The 21368-nt window shown below is 38.4% G+C and overlaps 1 protein-coding gene across 4 annotated transcripts in view; it reads right to left on the minus strand.

The window, feature by feature from the left end:
• Nucleotides 1-21368, minus strand: part of CRPPA (CDP-L-ribitol pyrophosphorylase A) — a 373607-nt gene that overhangs the window by 171942 nt on the left and 180297 nt on the right. For all 4 annotated transcript variants that reach the window (XM_069587589.1, XM_069587592.1, XM_069587591.1 and 1 more), the window contains 2 exons: nt 2523-2597; nt 1968-2060 (listed from right to left, as the gene is read on the minus strand). In XM_069587589.1, the coding sequence (XP_069443690.1) occupies nt 1968-2060; nt 2523-2597 (168 nt within the window). The remainder of the gene's footprint in view (nt 1-1967; nt 2061-2522; nt 2598-21368) is intronic.

Here is a 21368-nt window from a genome sequence, read left to right on the forward strand (position 1 = left end):
ACATCCATATTTCTGTTAAAATCAGTCAAATGAGGAATTTGGATTGCCACAGTCAGTAGCAATCCTGGAACTCATCTTTAGGGCATGAAGTCAAATACAAGAGGCCTGTGAAATAATCAAACTTCCCCCAACTGCTAATTCATTTCTACACGCATGGCTTTGTTGACAGCTACTTATTTTTAGTGCAAATTTTCTTTATTCTGTATTAATAATCTCACCTAACGAAAGGTAAATTTCCACATTATGGGACAGGCCTGTGCATTAGAATTCACCAACTGCTAAGCAATTGTTTCAAGAATTTCACGTTTGGAATCCCTTCCCACAGCAATGCTGCTGACTGCAGATTCTTATCAGCTGGTTTCTCAGGCCTGGGCTCTGATTTTATTACTTCTTGGTTTTGCTCTCTGAAATTCTTCTCTGCGACACAGTTTTAAAAGCCAATAAAGTCCGTTATACACATCTGTGTCTTTTTTGCTGTCTTGCATACAGGGTCATCATTGCCATCTTTCTAAATTCCATATATATGTGTTAGTATACTGTATTGGTGTTTTTCTTTCTGGCTTACTTCACTCTGTATAATAAGCTCCAGTTTCATCCATCTCATCAGAACTGATTCAAATGTATTCTTTTTAACGGCTGAGTAATACTCCATTGTGTATATGTACCACAGCTTTCTTATCCATTCATCTGCTGATGGACATCTAGGCTGTTTCCATGTCCTGGCTATTATAAACAGTGCTGCGATGAAATTGGGGTACATGTGTCTCTTTCAACTCTGGTTTCCTCGGTGTGTATGCCCAGCAGTGGGATTGCTGGGTCATAAGGTAGTTCTATTTGCAATTTTTTAAGGAATCTCCACACTGTTCTCCATAGTGGCTGTACTAGTTTGCATTCCCACCAACGGTGTAGGAGGGTTCCCTTTTCTCCACACCCTCTCCAGCATTTATTGCTTGCAGATTTTTGGATCACAGCCATTCTGACTGGTGTGAAGTGGTACCTCATTGTGGTTTTGATTTGCATTTCTCTAATAATGAGTGATGTTGAGCATCTTTTCATGTGTTTGTTAGCCATCCATATGTCTTCTTTGGAGAAATGTCTATTTAGTTCTTTGGCCCATTTTTTGATTGGGTCGTTTATTTTTCTGGAATTGAGCTGGACTCAGAGGGAGAGGGAGAGGGTGGGATGATTTGGGAGAATGGCATTCTAACATGTATACTATCATGTAAGAATCGAATTGCCAGTCTATGTCTGACGCAGGATACAGCATGCTTGGGGCTGGTGCATGGGGATGACCCAGAGAGATGTTATGAGGAGGGAGGTGGGAGGGGGGTTCATGTTTGGGAACGCATGTAAGAATTAAAAATTTTAAAATTAAAAAAATAAAAAATAAAAGCCAATAAAAGTAAATTCTGTACTAAATACAGAGCTTTAGTCTTTCATAGAAAAAATCTCTCAAACTTTCCTGGGCCATCTTTCTAGGACTTCTCTCTCATTGGTTGTTCATTCTATTTTTGCTGTCCATGGGACAGAGAAGATGAAAAAAAGTAAGAGTGTTTTATTGGATATGATTTTTCCCCACTGTTTTTTTAATCTTTGGGATTTCTTCTCTAATGGCACTCTGATGATACACTAAAATAAAGTTCTTTCAAATAAAGTTCTTTCACATTATCCAAACAACTGGTCAACTCAGCAGTAAACTCTGTAATTCAAATGAAGGAAAAGACATGAAATTTTTGCTAGGTTGAATTAAATTGTTTTTCAAACCTGTCAGTTCAACCAAATAATTGAAATATTAAGCACCTGCAGTTAGAGAAGTCAGAGTAAGAAAGCACATTCAAGAATCCACCAAGAAGAATTTCTTCATTTAGGTTTAGTTCGATTTCTTCAGTTGGATGAAATTTTGTTGAAAAGAAAAGCTCAATTTCAAAGAAAAAAGCAAAAATTGAAAAGTGAGTTAATTAACTTACTGAAATAACCACAACAGGATATAAAATGGAAAGATTACTCTCTTCCAGCATATTCAGTAACCTCTGGGTTTCTTCAAAATCAGAGGTCATAACCTGAAAGACCAGAAAAATAAAAGAAAGTAAAAAGAGGTTAGGTGACTTAAGAGTTAATTCAAGGAGAAAAATGGAGAGCTTTAAATATTTAAACATTTAAAATATCTATCAAGCTTAATTTTAAATTTTCAAACAATGTTGATACCCATAAGATTATAGCTATTAAAATTTAAAGAATTCATTAATTCAAACCTGTCTTTTTATCTATTTTTTTATCAGAAACTTGAGAATACTGTCTAAAGAAATATCACTCTCTTCTCACTGTGGGAACTAGGTTATAAGAAAATGTTATTTCCTTATTTCAACAGACGAAAATAACATTTTGAAATAAATATTGAGTAATATAACTCATTTATGAAAATCTTAAATCAAATATTTAAGAATCAAGAAAACTAAGTACTCTTCCACATTACATTCACACAAATTCTCAAGCACTTTCAATCATTTGTATTTACTACTTACATTCATACAAACAAAGTTGTAGCATTGCTCTACGATGATTTGCTGAAGATCTTGGCCAGATGTGACTTTTATATGCTAGGACAAAGAACATACAGGAAAAAAAGAGTTTACAAAGTATACAGAAAACCAAACATGAAGATAGATAACTTTATGAACACAAAACTTCTATAGGTACATAAAGCCAAGGACCATATATAAAAACAAAATAACTCCGACTTAAGTTTCTGAGGCTAAAAAAAAAAAAAAAAAAAGCATTTGAAATAGTCCATAAATAGTTAATATTATTGTAGCAAATAAGGATATAGGAAATTGTTTTAGATAAAAAGAGGTAGAAAAAGCTCAAGATATATTCAGGACTAGGTAAATAGTCTGGCTTTTTTATATAAAAATATACTGCAAAAAATAACTGAATAAAATTTAAACTTGGTTAGATGAGATTTGTTAAAAGATTCTGGAAGCATGTTAAATACTACAGTTACAAACAAGAGATTTCACTAAATATGGAATGACTAGAAATAGGAAAAGCAACAAGAGATTATATCATAAGAGGGCTTATTCTGAGGGTCAGAATAGAAAGACCCCGAGCTCACCCCTCCCATGAAACACCAAAACTACAGCTATATGTAGAGTAATTATCTCTGAGAATGACTTGAACATTAGCAGAACAGACTTTCTACAACCAAGGGTATAAAGGAAAGACTGCATCAAGACAGGCGGGAATAGGCAGAGGGCCAACCTAGTCAGGACCCCCACTCCTGGTGCCTCACTCCATATGCAGGAGGAATACTGCAAACGTGAAGGTCCCCCCTAAGGAGCTTGGAGTCTGAGTCCCACACTGGATTTCCCAGCCTGGGGCAGAGGGTCCTGCACCAGCAAGAAGAGCTGCCATCATATCTGGCTTGAAAAAACAACATCTGAAAACTTCCTAAATTTGGGGAAGAAATAGACATCCATGTCCAGGAAATATAGAAAGTACCAAACAAAATGAATCCAAAGAGATGTATACCAAGACACGTTATAATTAAAATGTCAAAATTCAAAGATGAGAGAATCTTAAAATCAGCAAGAGAAAATCAATTAGTTATATATAAGAAAAGCTCCATAAGACTATTGACTATTTTTTTTGTGTGTGTGTGTAATAAAGTTTTATTAAAGTATAAAGGAGATAAAGAAAGCTTCTGACATATGAATTTTTCAGCTGAAATTTACAGCCCCAGAAGCAACTAGTATGATATATTCAAAGTACAGAAAGGAGAAAACTTACAACCAAGAATACTCTAGCTGGCAAGATTATGATTCAAAATTGAAAGAGAGATACTTGAGTTTTCCACAAGCAAAAGCTAAAACAGTCTGTCACCACAAAACTGGCCTTACAAGAAATGTTAAAGGGAATTCTTTCAATGTAAAATGCCATAGCTAGAAACCAGAAATGTATGAAGGAAAAACTCACTGCGAGGCAAACACATAGTAAAGGTAGTAGATCAACCGCCTATATAGCTAGTATGAAGATTAAAAAACAAAAGTAGTAAAAATCATCTGTATCTAAAATATTTTAAGTGATACCCAAAGCAAAAAGATATAAAATATGACATCAAAAACATAAAACATGGATAAGAATAAAATGCTGTGCTTTTAGAATGAATTTGGATTTAAGCCACCATCAACTTCAAATAGACTACTACATACATAGTTGGTCATATATGAATCTCATGGTAGCCACCATGACCCTCATGGGCTTCCCTGGTGGCTCAGTCAGTAAAGAATCGACCTGCAATGCCAAGACCCAGGTTCAATCCCTGGGTTGGGAAGATCCCCTGGAAAAAGAAATGGCAACCCATTCCAGCACTCTTGCCTAGGAGATCCCATGGACAGGGGAGCCTGGTGGGCTACAGTGCCTGGAGATACAAGAGTCAGACACGACTTAGCAACTCAACCACCCAAACCACCACAGTAACCACAAGCCAAAAACCTCTAACAGATACACAAAAAATAAAGAGAAAGGAATCCAAACTAACACTAAACAGAGGCATCAAATGACCAAGGAAAAGAACAAGAGAAGAAAGAGATAAAGAACTACAGGCCAATCAGAAAACAGAAAATGAGAAAGAGAAGTAAAGGTTTGAGGTCTTGGCGATGCGATAGAAATTAGGTGGCTCATAAATTTCAAAATTTTTATTTTTGTTTAAAGTTCTTGAGTAGATATTTCAGAGAGAACATTACTTTTAAAAAAAGACAGAAACAAAATACTGCCATGGTAAAATAGAGAAGAAAACAGCTTGCACTGTGTAACACTAAGTTTGTTCAAAAAGTTTCATCTTCTAGATATTACAGGGACATTATTTTTCATGGGTCTCTGCTGTATCCAAACATTTTTAAGGGCATGAATAGCTAGTCTACACCAAACTGACTTTTCAAGGATGTTCATATAGCAGGCAGACTTTCAAAAACAGGCAAAACCTTCTTGGAGCAAATTTGCTTGTGTTCTACAAAGTAGAGACATCTCTCTCTATAGGGAAGATCTGCTTGGTATTCTAGAGTAATAAAGACAACGTCTCTCTTGTAAGAGGAGGATGGGCTGGTTTGCCAGCAGTCCCAGTATAACAGCAGTGCTTCTCAATAAGAAGATTCTTTTTTAACGTGCTCCACTGCCTAACATCCATCTCTACTGACATTTCCCTGGAGGAATTGCAATTCAGAAAATCTGTGCTGCTCTGTTATTCTCCTTACTGCTATAGTCCTAACAAACTCTTTTCACTGACTCTGGAGTTTCATGTCTTTTGCCAATATTTACAACATCGACATGTGTGTTTGCATTCAAAATGAGTATAATCCTCAGATCCTGCATAGTTTCTGATTTGACAGTTAATGAAATAAGGCAACCATGTATCTTAACTTCAGCAAATATGAGTGAACCCCGAACTCAAAAAAAATGACTTACTTAAAAAAATTTTTTTCTTTTTGGAGATACATAAAATAAGATCTAGGACAAGAACATGAGGGATATTCCAACTTAGCTTTTCAAGTATTAAAAATGATAAAATCCTTGAGAACAAGGAATGGGGTCTCTGAGGACAGAAACATGTTTGTAAACACTAGCACATACTCAACAAATAGGTTTTTAAAATTTAGTGGTCTTATTCCAGAAAAAAGAAAAAAAGGATATGTTCTTAAAATCAACTACATGGAAGTTTTTTAAAAAGGTTTAAAAAAAATACATCCAAAAATAACACTACCTAGAAATAATTACCCTGAGCATTGGATAAGTATCAGTTCAGCAGTCATCTATTAATAATATATGCAGTAAGCTGCTAGGACAAAAGGACAAAGGAACAGAAAAAAAAAACTTCAGCAAATATGAGTGAATTCCAAACTCAAAAAAAAATGACTTACTTAAAAAGATTTTCCTTTTGGAGATACATAAAATAAGGTCTAGGACAAGAACATGAGGGATATTCCAGTTTAGCTTTTCAAGTATTAAAACTGATAAAATCCTTGAGAACAGGGAATGGGGTCTCTGAGGACAGAAATTATATGCACGTAGTTTAAAAATTCTTTAGTGTTAGCAAAAAAAAACCCCCAAAACCTTAAACATAATAAACCTGAAATTGCTGCTAAACTTCAAATTATTCTTCACCTCCAGGGAGCTTTTCCTAAAGGTTAAGATGTCATGAACCGGGAGAGGATACTGGACTTTCAATGGCAACACACTGCATGTGTAAGTCAGTGTTAACTGATTTCCTTCTAGGATAGAGAAAGAAACAGCAGATTGTAATTCTGCCCACAGCCTAGTTCTGGTCAATCATACTTTTATCCTGACAAGGGTTATTAGATTCATAGCCTATTCTATAGCCATAATTCACACAAGTTGACATAATATATCTATGCTCAAGACAACAGCTTTAAACAAAATCTCTCCATTTATAAATTCATATTAATTCACTTCTCTATTTGATGAACTTCAATTGCAAGTAGTTCTTCATTTCTTTTTTAATACAAGCCTCGACATTTTTACATTCATTGAGTGTTTTCTTCTATTCTGGGAGAATAGCTTATCTAGGAATAAAAGTTCAGTCCACACTTTTCCTCAAAGATTTGTAGTCTCTGCACAACTATATTCAAACACAAAGCATTGTCCTGATGCTTTTTAAAGTCCATATGTCATTTACTCAATCTCTATTCACCATTTTTGGGGGTTAGATTTCAACTTCTATAGCTCTAATAGAAAATAGACACAGAAGTTACATGAAATTTTTTTCCTGTTGTCTAATTAAATGACAACTTGGCTGGTGGTAATATTCTTGGATTCCACTTTCATTCCCTCCAAAATTTACAGACAATGATTCATTGTATGTATTTGAATGGTAAGTAAGAAGGTGTAAGAGGTCTGGAAGAGCGTCCTCCTTTCTATAAGTTTTGTTTTTGTGTTTTGCTCCTAGGTACCTACCTGAAGAATTCTTTATGAGGAAGTTCAAAATCTTAATTAGAATCAGACCATATTTAAATTTTCAATTGCTGTTCCACATTTTTTTCTGAAAATATACACTTTATATTTTATAGAACCAGTTAGGCATTTCAATGAAACTTTTTTTCTAACTTTCCAAATAATATCATTTTTCTACTTGACATATTACATAAACATAGCCCATATATTGGATGCGTTTATTATTCACATCTATTCTCTATTGTTTATCATTTAATTTTTACTTTGAATACACTATTATCTCGTTTCCCTATGATAATAACTGACCTTTGTTTCTATGTCTAATGTACTGATTATTTCTATTACATTGTTGCTCAATTGTCTCCATAGTTCTGATTCCATTAAACTCTTCAAATACTGTCTTTTGGATTTTTAACCTTCTTGAATTCAGATTTTTACTGAGTTTTTCTACAGAACCGAAAGGAGTGAGACTATTTTGAGGGGCAGGAGAGTCTTGAGGTTTCTTCCAGGTTTTTAAAATCAGACTTGTGTGTTTTGTGATTTTCAGTATGCATTATAGAGCTTAATTATTATTTTTACAAACTGATGAGTTTTAAAATGATAGAATGATAGGCACTGGTACTATTCCCTGCCTCTGCTGAAGTACCACAGAGAATTGAGGAATTTGCCCACTTTTCCAGACCTTCATTTTTTTAACCCACCTAAACAAACAAAAAAAAATGAAAATCAAACTACATTTTTTTCCATCTTGAAACTGAGACTCTTAATTGTTTCCAGTGAAGTTTAATTCTTTTATTTGGTCATACTGCTTTTCTCCCAAACAGAAAACAAACAATATTTTCCATGCTTGAGTAAAGAAACTTAGATTTTACCTAAATATAGCAGAGGAGACTTTGACACCTTTAATAAACAAAGACAGCCTTAGACAATGCTATTAGGTTGTTTATGAAAATGTTCCATGGCATCATCTTAAACTGTCATTCCTAATGTTTCCACATTCAAACATAACAAATGGAACAATCTGCTGGCTAGGACTCCTTGATCTGTAAATATTTTGGTTCAAAGAACATTTAAACAAAATTTAAAACAACCTTCCAATGTGTTTAGTAAAATTTAAAAAACATAACCCCCACTCCCCCCCAAAAAAAACCACCATGAAATATTTTCCTTACATCATAAAAAAATAAGAAATTCAAAAATATTTACCACTAACAAAATGGAAACATCTGCATATTCAAAATACTATTTAAAGTAGGGATCTTAGGAAGGAAGCTGGGTTGCCAAAAAACGTTTTCCATTTCAAGAACAGTTGAGGCTTAACTAAGGATGAAAGGCTTTGGTTTCAGGTCCCATGAGTCAGAGGTTCAAAAATGTGTTTCTGAAAGCCAGCCCTCTTTTTATAGACTATATTAGCTGGATCATTTCTTAAACTGAATCCATCAATTTCTCACCTCCCTCCTATTGAAACAGGGCACTAAAGTGGGTATATGTGGGTATATACAAGGCAATGAATGGAGAAGGAAATAGCAACCCACTCCAGTACTCTAGCCTAGAAAATTCCTTGGATGGGGGAGCCTGGTAGGCTACAGTCCATGGGGTCACAAAGAGTTGGACACTACTGAGCGACTTCACTTTCTTTCTTTCTTTCTATAGTTTCTTTTGGAGAAGGAAATGGCAACCCACTGCAGCGTTCTTGCCTGGAGAATCCCATGGACAGAGGGGCCTTGTGGGCTACAGTCTATGGGGTTGCAAAGAGTCAGACATGACTAAGCAACTAACAAGCAAACACACACAAGGGAATCAGAGAGAGATGAAGTTTTCACTATGGAGACAACACATTAATAACTTACAATCCTGTGTTGGCTAGTGGGTAGGGGAGATGGGGCAGATGTTGGTCCAAGGGTACAAAGCTTCAATTATGCAAGATGAAAATGTTTTGGGGATTGAACGCATGGTTCAGTTCAGTCAATCAGTCATGTCTGACTCTTTGAGACCCCATGGACTGCAGCACACCAAGCCTCCCTGTCCATCACCAACTCCTGGAGTTTACTCAAACTCATGTTCGTTGAGTCAATGATGCCATCCAACCATCTCATCCTCTGTTGTCCCCTTCCCCTCCCACCTTCAATCTTTCTCAGCATCAGAGTCTTTTCCAATGAGTCAGTTCATCTCATCAGGTGGCCAAAGCACTGGAGTTTCAGCTTCAGCATCAGTCCTTCCAATGATAATTCAGGACTGATTTCCTTTAGGATGGACTGATTGGATCTCCTTGCAGTCCAAGGGACTCTCAAGAGTCTTCTCCCACACCACAGTTCAGAAGCATCAATTCCTCAATGCTCAGCTTTCTTTATAGCCCAACTCTCACACCCATATATACTGCAAAACTATACCTTTGACTAGATGGACCTTTGTAGGTAAAGTAATGTCTGTGCTTTTTAATATGCTGTCTAGGTTGGTCATAGCTTTTCTTCCAAGGAGCAAGCGTCTTTTAATTTCATGGCTGCAATCACCATCTGCAGTGATTTGGGACCCCCCAAAAATAAAGTCTGACACTGTTTTTGCTGTTTCCCCATCTATTTCCCATGAAGTAATGGGACAAGAATGCCATGATCTTAGTTTTCTGAAGGTTGAGTTTTAAGCCAACATTTGTACTCTCCTCTTTCATTTTCATCAAGATGCTCTTTAGTTCTTCCTTGCTCTCTGCCATAAGTGTGGTGTCATCTGCATACCTGAGGTTTTTGATATTTCTCCCAGCAATCTTGATTCCAGCTTGTGCTTCATCCAGCCCAGCGTTTCTCATGATGTACTCTGCATAGGAGTTAAATAAGCAGGGTGACAATATATAGCCTTGACGTACTCCTTTTCCTGTTTGGAACCAGTCTGTGGTTCCATGTGCAGTTCTAACTGTTGCTTCTTGACATGCATACAGATTTCTCAGAAGGCAGGTCAGGTGATCTGTTATTCTCATCTCTTAAAGAATTTTCCATGGTTTATTGTGGTCTACAAAGTCAATAAAGCAGAAGTAGATATTTTCCTGGAACATTCTTGCTTTTTCAATGATCCAAAAGATGTTGGCAATTTGATCTCTGGTTCCTCTGCCTTTTCTAAGTTCAGCTTGAACATCTGCAAGTTCACGGTTCATGTACCGTTGAAGCCTGGCTTGGAGAATTTTGAGCATTACTTTACTAGCACGTGAGATGAGTGCAGTTGTGCGGTAGTTTGAGCATTCTTTGGCATTGCCTTTCTTTAGAATTGGAATGAAAACTGACCTTTTCCAGTCCTGTGCATAGCATGGTGGCTATAATTAACAATGGTATATTGTAAAACCAAAATTTACTTAAGACGGTAAATCTTAAGTCTTCTCACCCCAATTTCCCAAAAATAAAATGGTAATTATGTGAGGTGATGGACCTATTGGCTTGACTGTGGTGATCATTTTAAAGTGTGTATCAAAACATCAAGTTGTATATATTAAATATGCACAATTTTTATTGGTCAGTTAAACCTCAATAATTGGACAACAAGGAGATCAAACCAGTCAATCCGAAAGGAAATCAAACCTGAATATACATTGGAATGACCAATGGAATGCTAACACTGACACGCCAACATTTTGGCCATCTGATGCATAGAGAAAACTCACTGGAAAAGACCCTGAACCTGGGAAAGATTGAAGGCAGGAGAAGGGGACGACAGAGGATGAGTTTGTTGGATGACATCATCAAATCAATGGACATGAGTTTAAGCAAGCTCTGGGAGATATGAAGGAGGGGAAGTCTGGCATGCTGCAGTCCATGGGGTCACAAACAACTGGACACAACTTAGTGACTGAACAACAACAAAATATCTCAATACAGCTGGGGTGGAAAGTATTTCTACACTGCAAATCCAGAGAATTTTAGGTAGCTACCACTGCTGTTGAAAGATGGCTGAGTCTGTTCCATCAGTTGCTGCCTCTACCAGTGGAGTGGCTTCTGGCCTGTGGGTGCTGTCCCTGGACCTCCAGTCTAAGGAGAAGAGCCCAGAGCCTCCTCACCCAGCACCTCAGTAGTATTCACCTGAGACACTCCTTTCAGAAGTACTCAATACTTCCAAATTCTGAGTTGCCAATTAATATTTGCTTCATGGCTGTTTTCAGACTTTTGTGGTGGTTTTGTCCATGTTTCAATGCACATTTACTCTCTTATTTTTTAGAATGAACTCTAAAGCTCTTTGTAGTTACGAACAAGACACCTGGAGCCAAGATCCCTTGGTGTTAGAATCTAGCTCTGCAAAAAATTTGCTGTACGACACTGGGCACATTGCTTAAGTCCCATGGCTCAGTTCACTCATAGGTAAAGGGAATACTTCAGAAGTGATGGGTTTGTTAAATTAATATGTGAGAGTTAAGAATGAACTTTTTCAGGACTATTCCTTACTGGCTGGTCTCCAGGGAAGCTTCAAAGGAAAAAAGCTATAGCTTTAACACAACAAACGTTGGTAGAGTTTTGAGGTGGTAAACGTTCATAAATCAGGTTACCATTATACCATGTTCTAGCATCTATGTTAGAACATCTAACATCTCTAACCGCGAACACTGAGCTGGTGGATCATATCAGTGGCTCTCCACTTCCTTAGCTGCCACCACAAGCCTCAGACCCTAGCCTGTCAGACATATCAAAGTCTTGACAGTGTCTTCATCCCAAATGCTGGGCAGGTGGAGAAGTACTAGAACCAAGGTTCTGCTACACTGTAATGGTGTTGGATCCCAGGCCTTTATAACACCCAGGAAAGGGCTGGTTCTCCTTTAATTATGTACCTTAAAAGCCACAGTGCACAGAGATAAGAGTCTTATAACGCAGTGAAAACTGCCTCTGTTCTGCTGCTGCTGCTGCTAAGTCACTTCAGTCGCGTCCGACTCTGCGACCCCATAGACGGCAGCCCACCAGGCTCCCCCGTCCCTGAGATTCTCCAGGCAAGAACACTGGAGTGGGTTGCCATTTCCTTCTCCAATGCATCAAAGTGAAAAACCTCTGTTCTAGGAAGTACCAAATCTAGTGTGAGTCCTGTCATGTCTTTCATCTTTATTTTCTTGAATTTATGTGATGCCCATCTTTGCATAGAGCATACATTTAATGTCTGCTATTATTTCACTCACTTCTTATTTAACTTCCACTTTTAAGTGACATTGTGACACATCACCATATCCCTTATCCATTATCCCTTTACGTTTTAAATATTACATTTATCAAGGTTTCACTATTCATCAGACACGCTGGGCTTAGTCGTGTCTGACTCTTTGTGACCCCATAGACTGTAGCCCACCAGGATCCTCTGTCCATGGGGATTCTCTAGGAAAGAATACTACAGTGGGTTGCCATGCCCTCCTCCAGACGATCTTACCAACCCAGGGACCGAACCTAGGTCACCCGCATTGCAAGAGGATTCTTTACAATCTGAGCCACCATGAAACCCGTGAATACTGGAGTGGATAGCCTATTCCTTCTCCAGGGGAACTTCCCAACTCAGGAATCAAAGAGGGGTCTCCTGCATTGCAGGGGGATTCCGAGTGCACGAGCATTACATGCACGTTACAGATAAGGAGGGAAGGCACAGAAGTCACAGAGCCTATCTGAAACCACACTGCCTGTGAGCGGTGGTGCCCGGACTACGCTCTGTGGAGCCCTCACCACCGTTAATCCCTCAAGTAGACAGGGTGTTGGTTTACTCCGGGTAACTAGTACTACGTCACGGAAGCCGTAAGACTTTTACTCAAAGGGCAGTGACACTACAAGTCCCAAGGCCAGCTCAAGAGAAAGAACACATTCGGAGGAAGTTATTTGAGTACTAAGAAGCTTAACTGCCACCACTGACACAGACAACCTCCTCAGATCATTTTTCTGGGTTCTGCACAGAAAACAAAGTCTCTTAAGGCAGGCCTTCAGATTCGATACTGGAAGAGTCAAGAGCTTTGGAGCCACTGAAATCAATATACACCAAGCAGGTGATGGTACCATAGTTATTGTCATCAGTTCAGTTCAGCTGCTCAGTCATGTCTGACTCTTTGCGACCCCATGGATTACAGCACACCAAGCTTCCCTATCCATCACCAACTCCCGGTTTTACTCAAACTTATGTCCATTGAGTCGGTGATGCCACCCAACCATCTCATCCTCTGTGGTCCCCTTCCCCTTCCGCCTTCAATCTTTCTCAGCATCAGGGTCTTTTCAAATGAGTCAGTTCTCATCAGGTGGCACTGGAGTTTCAGCTTCAGCATCAGTCCCTCCAATGAATATTCAGGACTGATTTCATTTCGGACTGGTTGGATCTCCTTGCAGTCCAGGGGACTCTAAAGAGTCTTCTCCAACACTAAAGTTTAAAAGTATCAATTCTTTGACTCTCAGCTTTCTTTATAGTCCAACTCTCACATCCATACATGACTACTGGAAAAACCATAGCTTTGACTCTACAGATCTTTGTTGCAAAGGAGTATCTCTGTTTTTTAATATGCTATCTAGATTGGTCATAACTTTTCTTCCAAGGAGCAAGTGTCTTTTAATTTCATGGCTGCAGTCACCATCTGCAGTGATTTTGGAACCCAAGAAAATAAAGTCTGACACTGTTTCCACTGTTTCCCCATCTATTTGCCATGAAGTGATGGGACTGGATGCCATGATCTTAGTTTTCTGAATGTTGAGTTTTAAGCCAACTTTTTCATTCTCCTCTTTCACTTTCATCAAGAGGCTCTTTAGTTATTCTTCACTTTCTGCCATAAGGGTGGTGTTATCTGCACATCTGAGGTTACTGACATTTCTCCCAGCAATCTTGATTCCATCTTGTGCTTCTTCCAGCCCAGTGTTTCTCATGATGTACTCTGCACATAAGTTAAATAAACAGGGTGACAATATACAGCCTTGACATACTCCTTTCCTGATTTGGAACCAGTCTGTGGTTCCATGTGCAGTTCTAACTGTTGCTTCTTGACCTGCATATAGGTTTCTCAGAAGGCAGGTCAGGTGGTCTGGTATTCCCATTTCTTTAAGAATTTCCAGTTTGTTGTGATCCACACAGTCAAAGGCTTTGGTATAGTCAGTAAAACAGAAGTAGATGTTTTTCTGGAACTCTTGCTTTTTCAATGATCCAGAGGATGTTGGCAATTTGATCTCTGGTTCATCTGCCTTTTCTAAAACCAGCTTGAACATCAGGAAGTTCACGGTTCACGTACTATTCAAGTCTGGCTTGGAGAATTTTGAGAATTACTTTGCTAGCATGTTAGATAAGTACAGTTGTGTAGTAGTTTGAGCATTCTTTGGCATTGCCTTTCTTTGAGATTGGAATGAAAACTGACCTTTTCCAGTCCTGTGGCCACTGCTGAGTTTTCCAAATTTGCTGGCATATTGAGTGCAGCACTTTCACAGCATCAACTTTTAGGATTTGAAATAGCTCAAATGGAATAGCTCAACTGTAATCCCATCACCTCCACTAGCTTTGTTCACAATGATGCTTCCTAAGGCCCACTTGACTTCACATTCCAGGATATCTTGCTCTAGGTAAGTGATCATACTATCGTGATTATCTGGGTCACGAAGATCTTTTTTGTACAGTTCTTCTGTGTATTCTTGCCATCTCTTCTTAATATCTTCTGCTTCTGTTAGGTCCATACCACTTCTGTCCTTTATCGAGCCCATCTTTGCATGGGATGTTCCCTTGGTATCTCTAATTTTCTTGAAGAGATCTCTAGTCTTTCCCATTTTATTGTTTTCCTCTATTTCTTTGCATTCATCACTGAGGAACGCTTTCTTATCTCTCCTTGCTATTCTTTGGAACTCTGCATTCAAATGGGTATATCTTTCCTTTTCTCCTTTGCCTTTTGCTTCTCTTCTTTTCACAGCTATTTTTGTAAGGCCTCCTCAGACAACCGTTTTGCCTTTTTACATTTCTTTTTCTTGGGGACGGTCTTGATCCCTGCCTCCTGTACAATGTCATGAACCTCTGTCCATAGTTTAAAGCACTCTGTCTATCAGATCTAATCCCTTGACTCTATTTCTCCCTTCCACTGTATAATCATAAGGGATTTTATTTAGGTCATAGTACCACCTTAATGGAAGTCTTCCTTTACACGTCCCTGTGTCTCACGGTTATAACTTCCCTGGGAGGTCAGTTATTTTCTGCCGCAAAACCACAAAAATTGTGGAATTGAAGGTACAGATCCTAATCCTAACAACCCGGAAAACTATCACAAAGAATTCAAGACTCCCATTTTACCATTCAGATTATACTTCTAAAGCTAGAAATGATCCAGGCAAAAGGCAAAGCTATCAAATCTGCTCAAGCTTATCTTTCCACTGAGTTTTACTACAGAATGTTACACTATATATAACTAATGGGAAAATCTGTAGTATTTAGGAATTAGTTCCCATAAATCATATTTGGCAGGCATATTTTATAAATATTACCCATTTTGTATATGATAAAGGATGATATGTTTAAAAAAGTATGCATGATAATATGACTACCCTACATTTCTTAGACTTCCCTTGTGGCTCAACTGGTAAAGAATCTGCCTGCAATGCGGGAGACCTGGGTTTGATCTCTGGGTTGGGAAGATTCCCTGGAGAAGGGAAAGGCTACCCACTTCAGTATTCTGGCCTGGGGAATTCCATGGACTGTAGCCCATGGGGTCGCAAAGAGTCTGACACGACTGAGCGACTTTCACTTCACTTATCATTACTTAGTAATATATGAAACATTTGCAAGCTGAGAATTGACAAGCTGTCATAAACAAATCTAATCTGTCCTAATTTAAAATTGTGTTCAAGTCACAAAAAGTAGGGTACCCTCCTATCTATTGGATTAGCATAGGTTAGAGTTTCATTCACTCAACCGATAAGTATTTATTAAGGACTCTGAGCCAGATGCTACACTGCACGTTGAAACCATAGCAACAGACCAGACACTTTCTATCCTCAAGGAGATCATGCTGGGAAAATAAAATTAACCGAAATAAAGTTAAGACCTGTGCTTCTCCAAGTTTGATCTGCATAAGAAACCCTGGGAATCTCATTAAAAATACAGATTTTGATTCTTTTCATGCATTGGAGAAGGAAATGGCAACCTACTCGAGTATTCTTGCCTAGAAAATCCCAGGGACAGGGGAGCCTGGTGGGCTGCCATCTATGGGGTCGCACAGAGTTGGAAACGACTGAAGCGACTTGGCGGCAGCAGCAGCAGCAGATGTGGAATGGGAGCTAAGAATCTGCATTCCTAATAAGCTATCAGGCGATGTTGTCATAACTGCTTCATGCATCACACTGAAGAAACAAGCAGTTATATAATCTGAAAGTCCTGTCTCATTCTCAGTAGATAAATTCACACTGAGGATTCACAGAGAAATGTACCTTCATCTAACCAACAGAGAGTAACCTTGACTCTACTGAAGGTATTGCCTTACTTAAAAGGCATCTAAAATAAATTACCTATGTCTCTTATTAAATCTATCAGTATGGCAAACTAAGTAACAAAAATGAAAGAATTCATTATTTCAACTGTATTTTCCCTCAAATCCTTACCAAATTAACAGCATAATCAAATTTATACTTATAAAATTTGACTGTAAGTAACACAGACACTGCTCAGATCAGTTCAGTTCAGTCGCTCAGTCGTGTCCGACTCTTTGTGACTGCATGAATTGCAGCACGCCAGGCCCCCCCGTCCATCACCAACTCCCGGAGTTCACTCAGCCTCGCGTTCATCGAGTCAGTGATGCCATCCAGCCATCTCATCCTCCGTCGTCCGCTTCTCCTCCTGCCCCCAATCCCTCCCAGCATCAAAGTATTTTCCAATGAGTCAACTCTTCGCATGAGGTGGCCAAAGTACTGGAGCTTCAGCTTTAGCATCATTCCTTCCAAAGAAATCCCAGGGTTGATCTCCTTCAGAATGGACTGGTTGGATCTCCTTGCAGTCCAAGGGACTTCACAGAGTAATATTACAACCTAGTTTCCATATAACCATGCACAAATTAAGTATGTACAATTATGTTCTAGTTGAAATGTCATTAATTTGAAATTATTGGAATCCACACAAAACACTGTTTTCAGTTTTATAAATGATATAAATAGCCTAAAAGTTACAGTTTATTATATTAGCTATGCATTCATTCGAAATTATAATTATATATAAAAAGCCACACACATATATGGTTTTATCCCCAAGTAATTATAAAATGTGAGTGCGCATGAAACAAAACAGTTTACATTCAGTTCAGTTGCTCAGTTGTGTCTGACTCTCCACGACCCCATGAATCGCAGCACGCCAGGCCTCCACGTCCATCACCAACTCCCAGAGTTCACTCAGATTCACGTCCATCGAGTCAGTGATGTCATCCAGCCATCTCATCCTCTGTCGGCCCCTTCTCCTGCCCCCAATCCCTCCCAGCATCAGAGTCTTTTCCAATGAGTCAACTCTTCGCATGACGTGGCCAAAGTACTGGAGCTTCAGCTTTAGCATCATTCCTTCCAAAGAAATCCCAGGGCCGATCTCCTTCAGAATGGACTGCTTGGATCTCCTTGCAGTCCAAGGGACTCTCAAGAGTCTTCTCCAACACCACAGTTCAAAAGCATCAATTCTTCGGTGCTCAGCCTTCTTCACAGTCCAATTCTCACATCTATATATGACCACAGGTAAAACCATAGCCTTGACTAGACGGACCTTAGTTGGCAAAGTAATGTCCCTGCTTTTGAATATGCTATCTAGGTTGGTCATAACTTTTCTTCCAAGGAGTAAGCGTCTTTTAATTTCATGGCTGCAATCACCATCTGCAGTGATTTTAGAGCCCAAAGAAATAAAGTCTGACACAGTTTCCACTGTTTCCCCATCTATTTCCCATGAAGTAATGGGACTGGATGCCATGATCTTCATTTTCTGAATGTTGAGCTTTAAGCCAACTTTTTCGCTCTCCTCTTTCACTTTCATCAAGAGGCTTTTTAGGTCCTCTTCACTTTCTGCCATAAGGGTGGTGTCATCTGCACATCTGAGGTTATTGATATTTCTCCTGGCAATCTTGATTCCAGCTTGTGCTTCTTCCAGCCCAGCATTTCTCATGATGTACTCTGCATAGAAGTTAAATAAGCAGGGTGACAATATACAGCCTTTACGTACTCCTTTTCCTATTGGAAGCCAGTTTACACTAGCAGTTCTTAAATGTGGGGAACTGTCCTCAGAGGCAAACCAGCAACATCAGGAGACACTGTCAGTTGTCAGAATTGGTATGGGAAAGTAATACCTCTGCCAGTTAGCAAAGGACAGTTCCTGTGCTCAGTCATGCCCACCTCTTTGAGACCCTGTGGACTCTAGTCCACCAGTCTCCTCTGTCCAGGGGATTTTCCAGGCAAGAATACTGCAGTGGGTAGCCATTCCCTTCTCCATGGGATCTTCCTGACCCAGGGATTGAACCTGTGTATTCTGCATTGGCAGATGGATTTTTTTTTTTTAATCACTGAGCCACCAGGGAAGCCTAAGACAGGGATGCTATTACATATTCTACAATGCACAGAGAGGCCAGCCCCCAGAACAAAGAATTATCTGTACCAAAATTTTAATATCATAGCAACTGCAATATCTTGGATTAGATGGATAGTTTTGGTTTTTGATCTTCAATCAGTAGCTGACATTGAAAGAAATAACACTCTAACAACTTAAAGACTTAAGTAGAATTACTTGGAAACAGAGAATATTAAAATTGTGCTTTAAAAAATGCATTTTATCAGACAAGTGTTTAAAATAACACACCACAAATATAGCAAGTATGTTCAAAATGATTAGATAAGATCTATGTGATATCACTTATATGTGGAATCTAAAAAAAATGTATACAAATAAACTCATCTACAAAATGGAAGTAGAGTCGCAGAAGCAGAACACAATCTTACGGCTACCAAGAGGAAGAGGGGGAGGGAGTCTGGGGCTGACTTATACACGTGCATGCATGCTCAGTCATGTCCAACTCTCTGCAACCCCATGGACTGCAACCCACCAGGCTCCTCTGTCTATGGGAATTTCCAGGCAAGAATACTGGAGTGGGTTGCCATTTCTTCCTCCAGGGGATCTTCCTGACCTAGGGATAGAACCCGTGTCTCCTGCATTAGGAGATGGATTTCCTATCAGTGAGTCACCAGGGAAGCCCGAAAGATTCAGTACCAACTGTGACAAGTCTGAAATAACAGGTTAAAATGTATAGACTTTGACTCACTTGCAGTGAACAGTCACTGAGCGAATGAGAAGAGAGAGAGATTTTCAACCTAAGCAGACAACTATGTATAAGGCTTTGAAAACAAGTTCTCAGGTACCAAAACACCACTGATAATTTATTCTGACCACAAGTTCAAAGGAGTATATTTGGTTCAGTTTCCCTAACACAACAAAAACCTCAGAGCTGTTATATACTTAAAGTCACCAGAACAACAGAATAATCTACTTTATGGTGTTACTAAGTATAGTCATGCTTCAGGCAAATAGTTGAAACATATTGCCAAATTCAATTATTCTGGGAAACATTAATAAGTATAAAATGATTATTTAAAAATATTACTTATCATCTATTCAGAACCAAAAAGAAATCAATAAAATGAAATGAAATCAGTGAAATGAACTAAGCTTTAAAATTCTATCTCAGTTTAAACAGCATAAAAAAGTAGTGTATACATATTCATGAAAGTCAACAGTTGAGGGTTAGAACTATTATCTACATGCCAAAGAGCAATTTTTTTCAGCTTTCTATAAAAATCTTCTCTCTAAACATATCTACCATGTGTGTAAAATCAATTTCCTGAATTATAAGAGGAGACTTGATTTTTACAAATATATGCTCAAAGTTAGACTAATGGCTATTCTCTCAAATTGTTTGTTTTCAACTTAGCATAACATAACTAGAACTTGTGTGCAATGACTCTGTGACTAACCAGACAAGGATTATCATTTTTACAAATTAACCATCTGGTTTCTTTGGGGAAAATGATATTTCAATATGTCCTTATGTTTCAAAAATATACACAGATACAAAAGGTAAAGACATGTTAAGTACACAAAGAAAAAGTAGAGAAAGTGCCATTTAGGGATGATAATCCTTACTCTCTCATTAATAACCATATTCTAAAACTTTGACAATCCATATAATTATAAACTGTTAATTTTATTAAATAGAGCATGAACATAATTAATACCATCCCAAGCAACTAGGTGGTCCTGTAACTTTGGACCTTTCTACCTCTGGAAAACTGATCAGAAAATCTGGCTAACATCCCAAAGAAACTAAATGGATTTTATTGGATGGCCTTCAACTAATTTCTGTAGTCTTGAACATACACCAAAACCACATACTCTAACTGAATTAACTGTGTTGGCATTGTTTAGAGTCAGAGGTCCAAGAAATGGTGTTCACAGTGTTATTTCACTATTACACTGTACAGCATTCAGCTTCAAAAAAAAGAAAAATCGCTATTTTAAACATTGTTTAAAACTGTTATGTGTTCAAACAAGCAAGAAATAACCTGTGAGGCTTCCCTGGTGGCTCAGACTGGTAAAGAATCTGCCTTCAAGAGAGACCTGGGAGACCTGAATTTGATCCCTGGGTTGGGAAGATCCTCTGGAGATGGGCATGACAACCCACTCCAGTATTCTTGCCTGGAGAATCCCATGGACAAGGAAGCCTGGCGAGCTACAATCCACAGGGTCACAAAGAGTCAAACATGACTGAGTAACTTAACACTTTTCACTTTCAGCCGTATTTTGAACAGGTCTTAAAATGCTAAGATAACTGAGTTTGTTCTATTTCTTTAATTTCTGCTTTTCTTCTTACTTCATTTGCTGCTTTGGATGTTTGTTTGACTACTACTTAATACACTGAATTCAGTTAGGTCTATAAAAAAAGGCACAGATCCATACACTGGACAAAACCTTGAAGGCATTAGGAAAAATAAACTAAGTACCCCAGACAGCCTCGATAAAACCAAAGCATGCCTTTCACCCAGGAAAACAAATGATTTTCAATTATATCCTGTTTGTCATTTGTGGTTACATTAAACAATAATTAAATTATATGCTCCAGGAAACAGGTAGGGGTGGATAAGCGAAATACAAAAAGCCCCTATGGTCCTTGTTTGTTCAGATTATAGATCAGCATTCTTCAGGAGGTGCCTTTCTTTTATTATAGGAACAAAAATTGAGTTAAAGACACTTGTGATTTTAGGGGTACTGTGATGTATAAAAACATTAAATGCTTCCTTTTTCTATAGAATTTTACTTTGAAGGAGCAACAGCCAACAATCTAGTTAAACTGGATCATGGCATTTTCAGCTGAAGTCTTCCACCACTTCATTTTGCTTTTAGCACAAAATATGAGCAATGGTAGTGATCACAGTAGCAGAGGAGTT

This window comes from Ovis canadensis, chromosome 4 (assembly GCF_042477335.2).
Source record: "Ovis canadensis isolate MfBH-ARS-UI-01 breed Bighorn chromosome 4, ARS-UI_OviCan_v2, whole genome shotgun sequence".
In the NCBI taxonomy this organism is placed as follows: domain Eukaryota; kingdom Metazoa; phylum Chordata; class Mammalia; order Artiodactyla; family Bovidae; genus Ovis; species Ovis canadensis.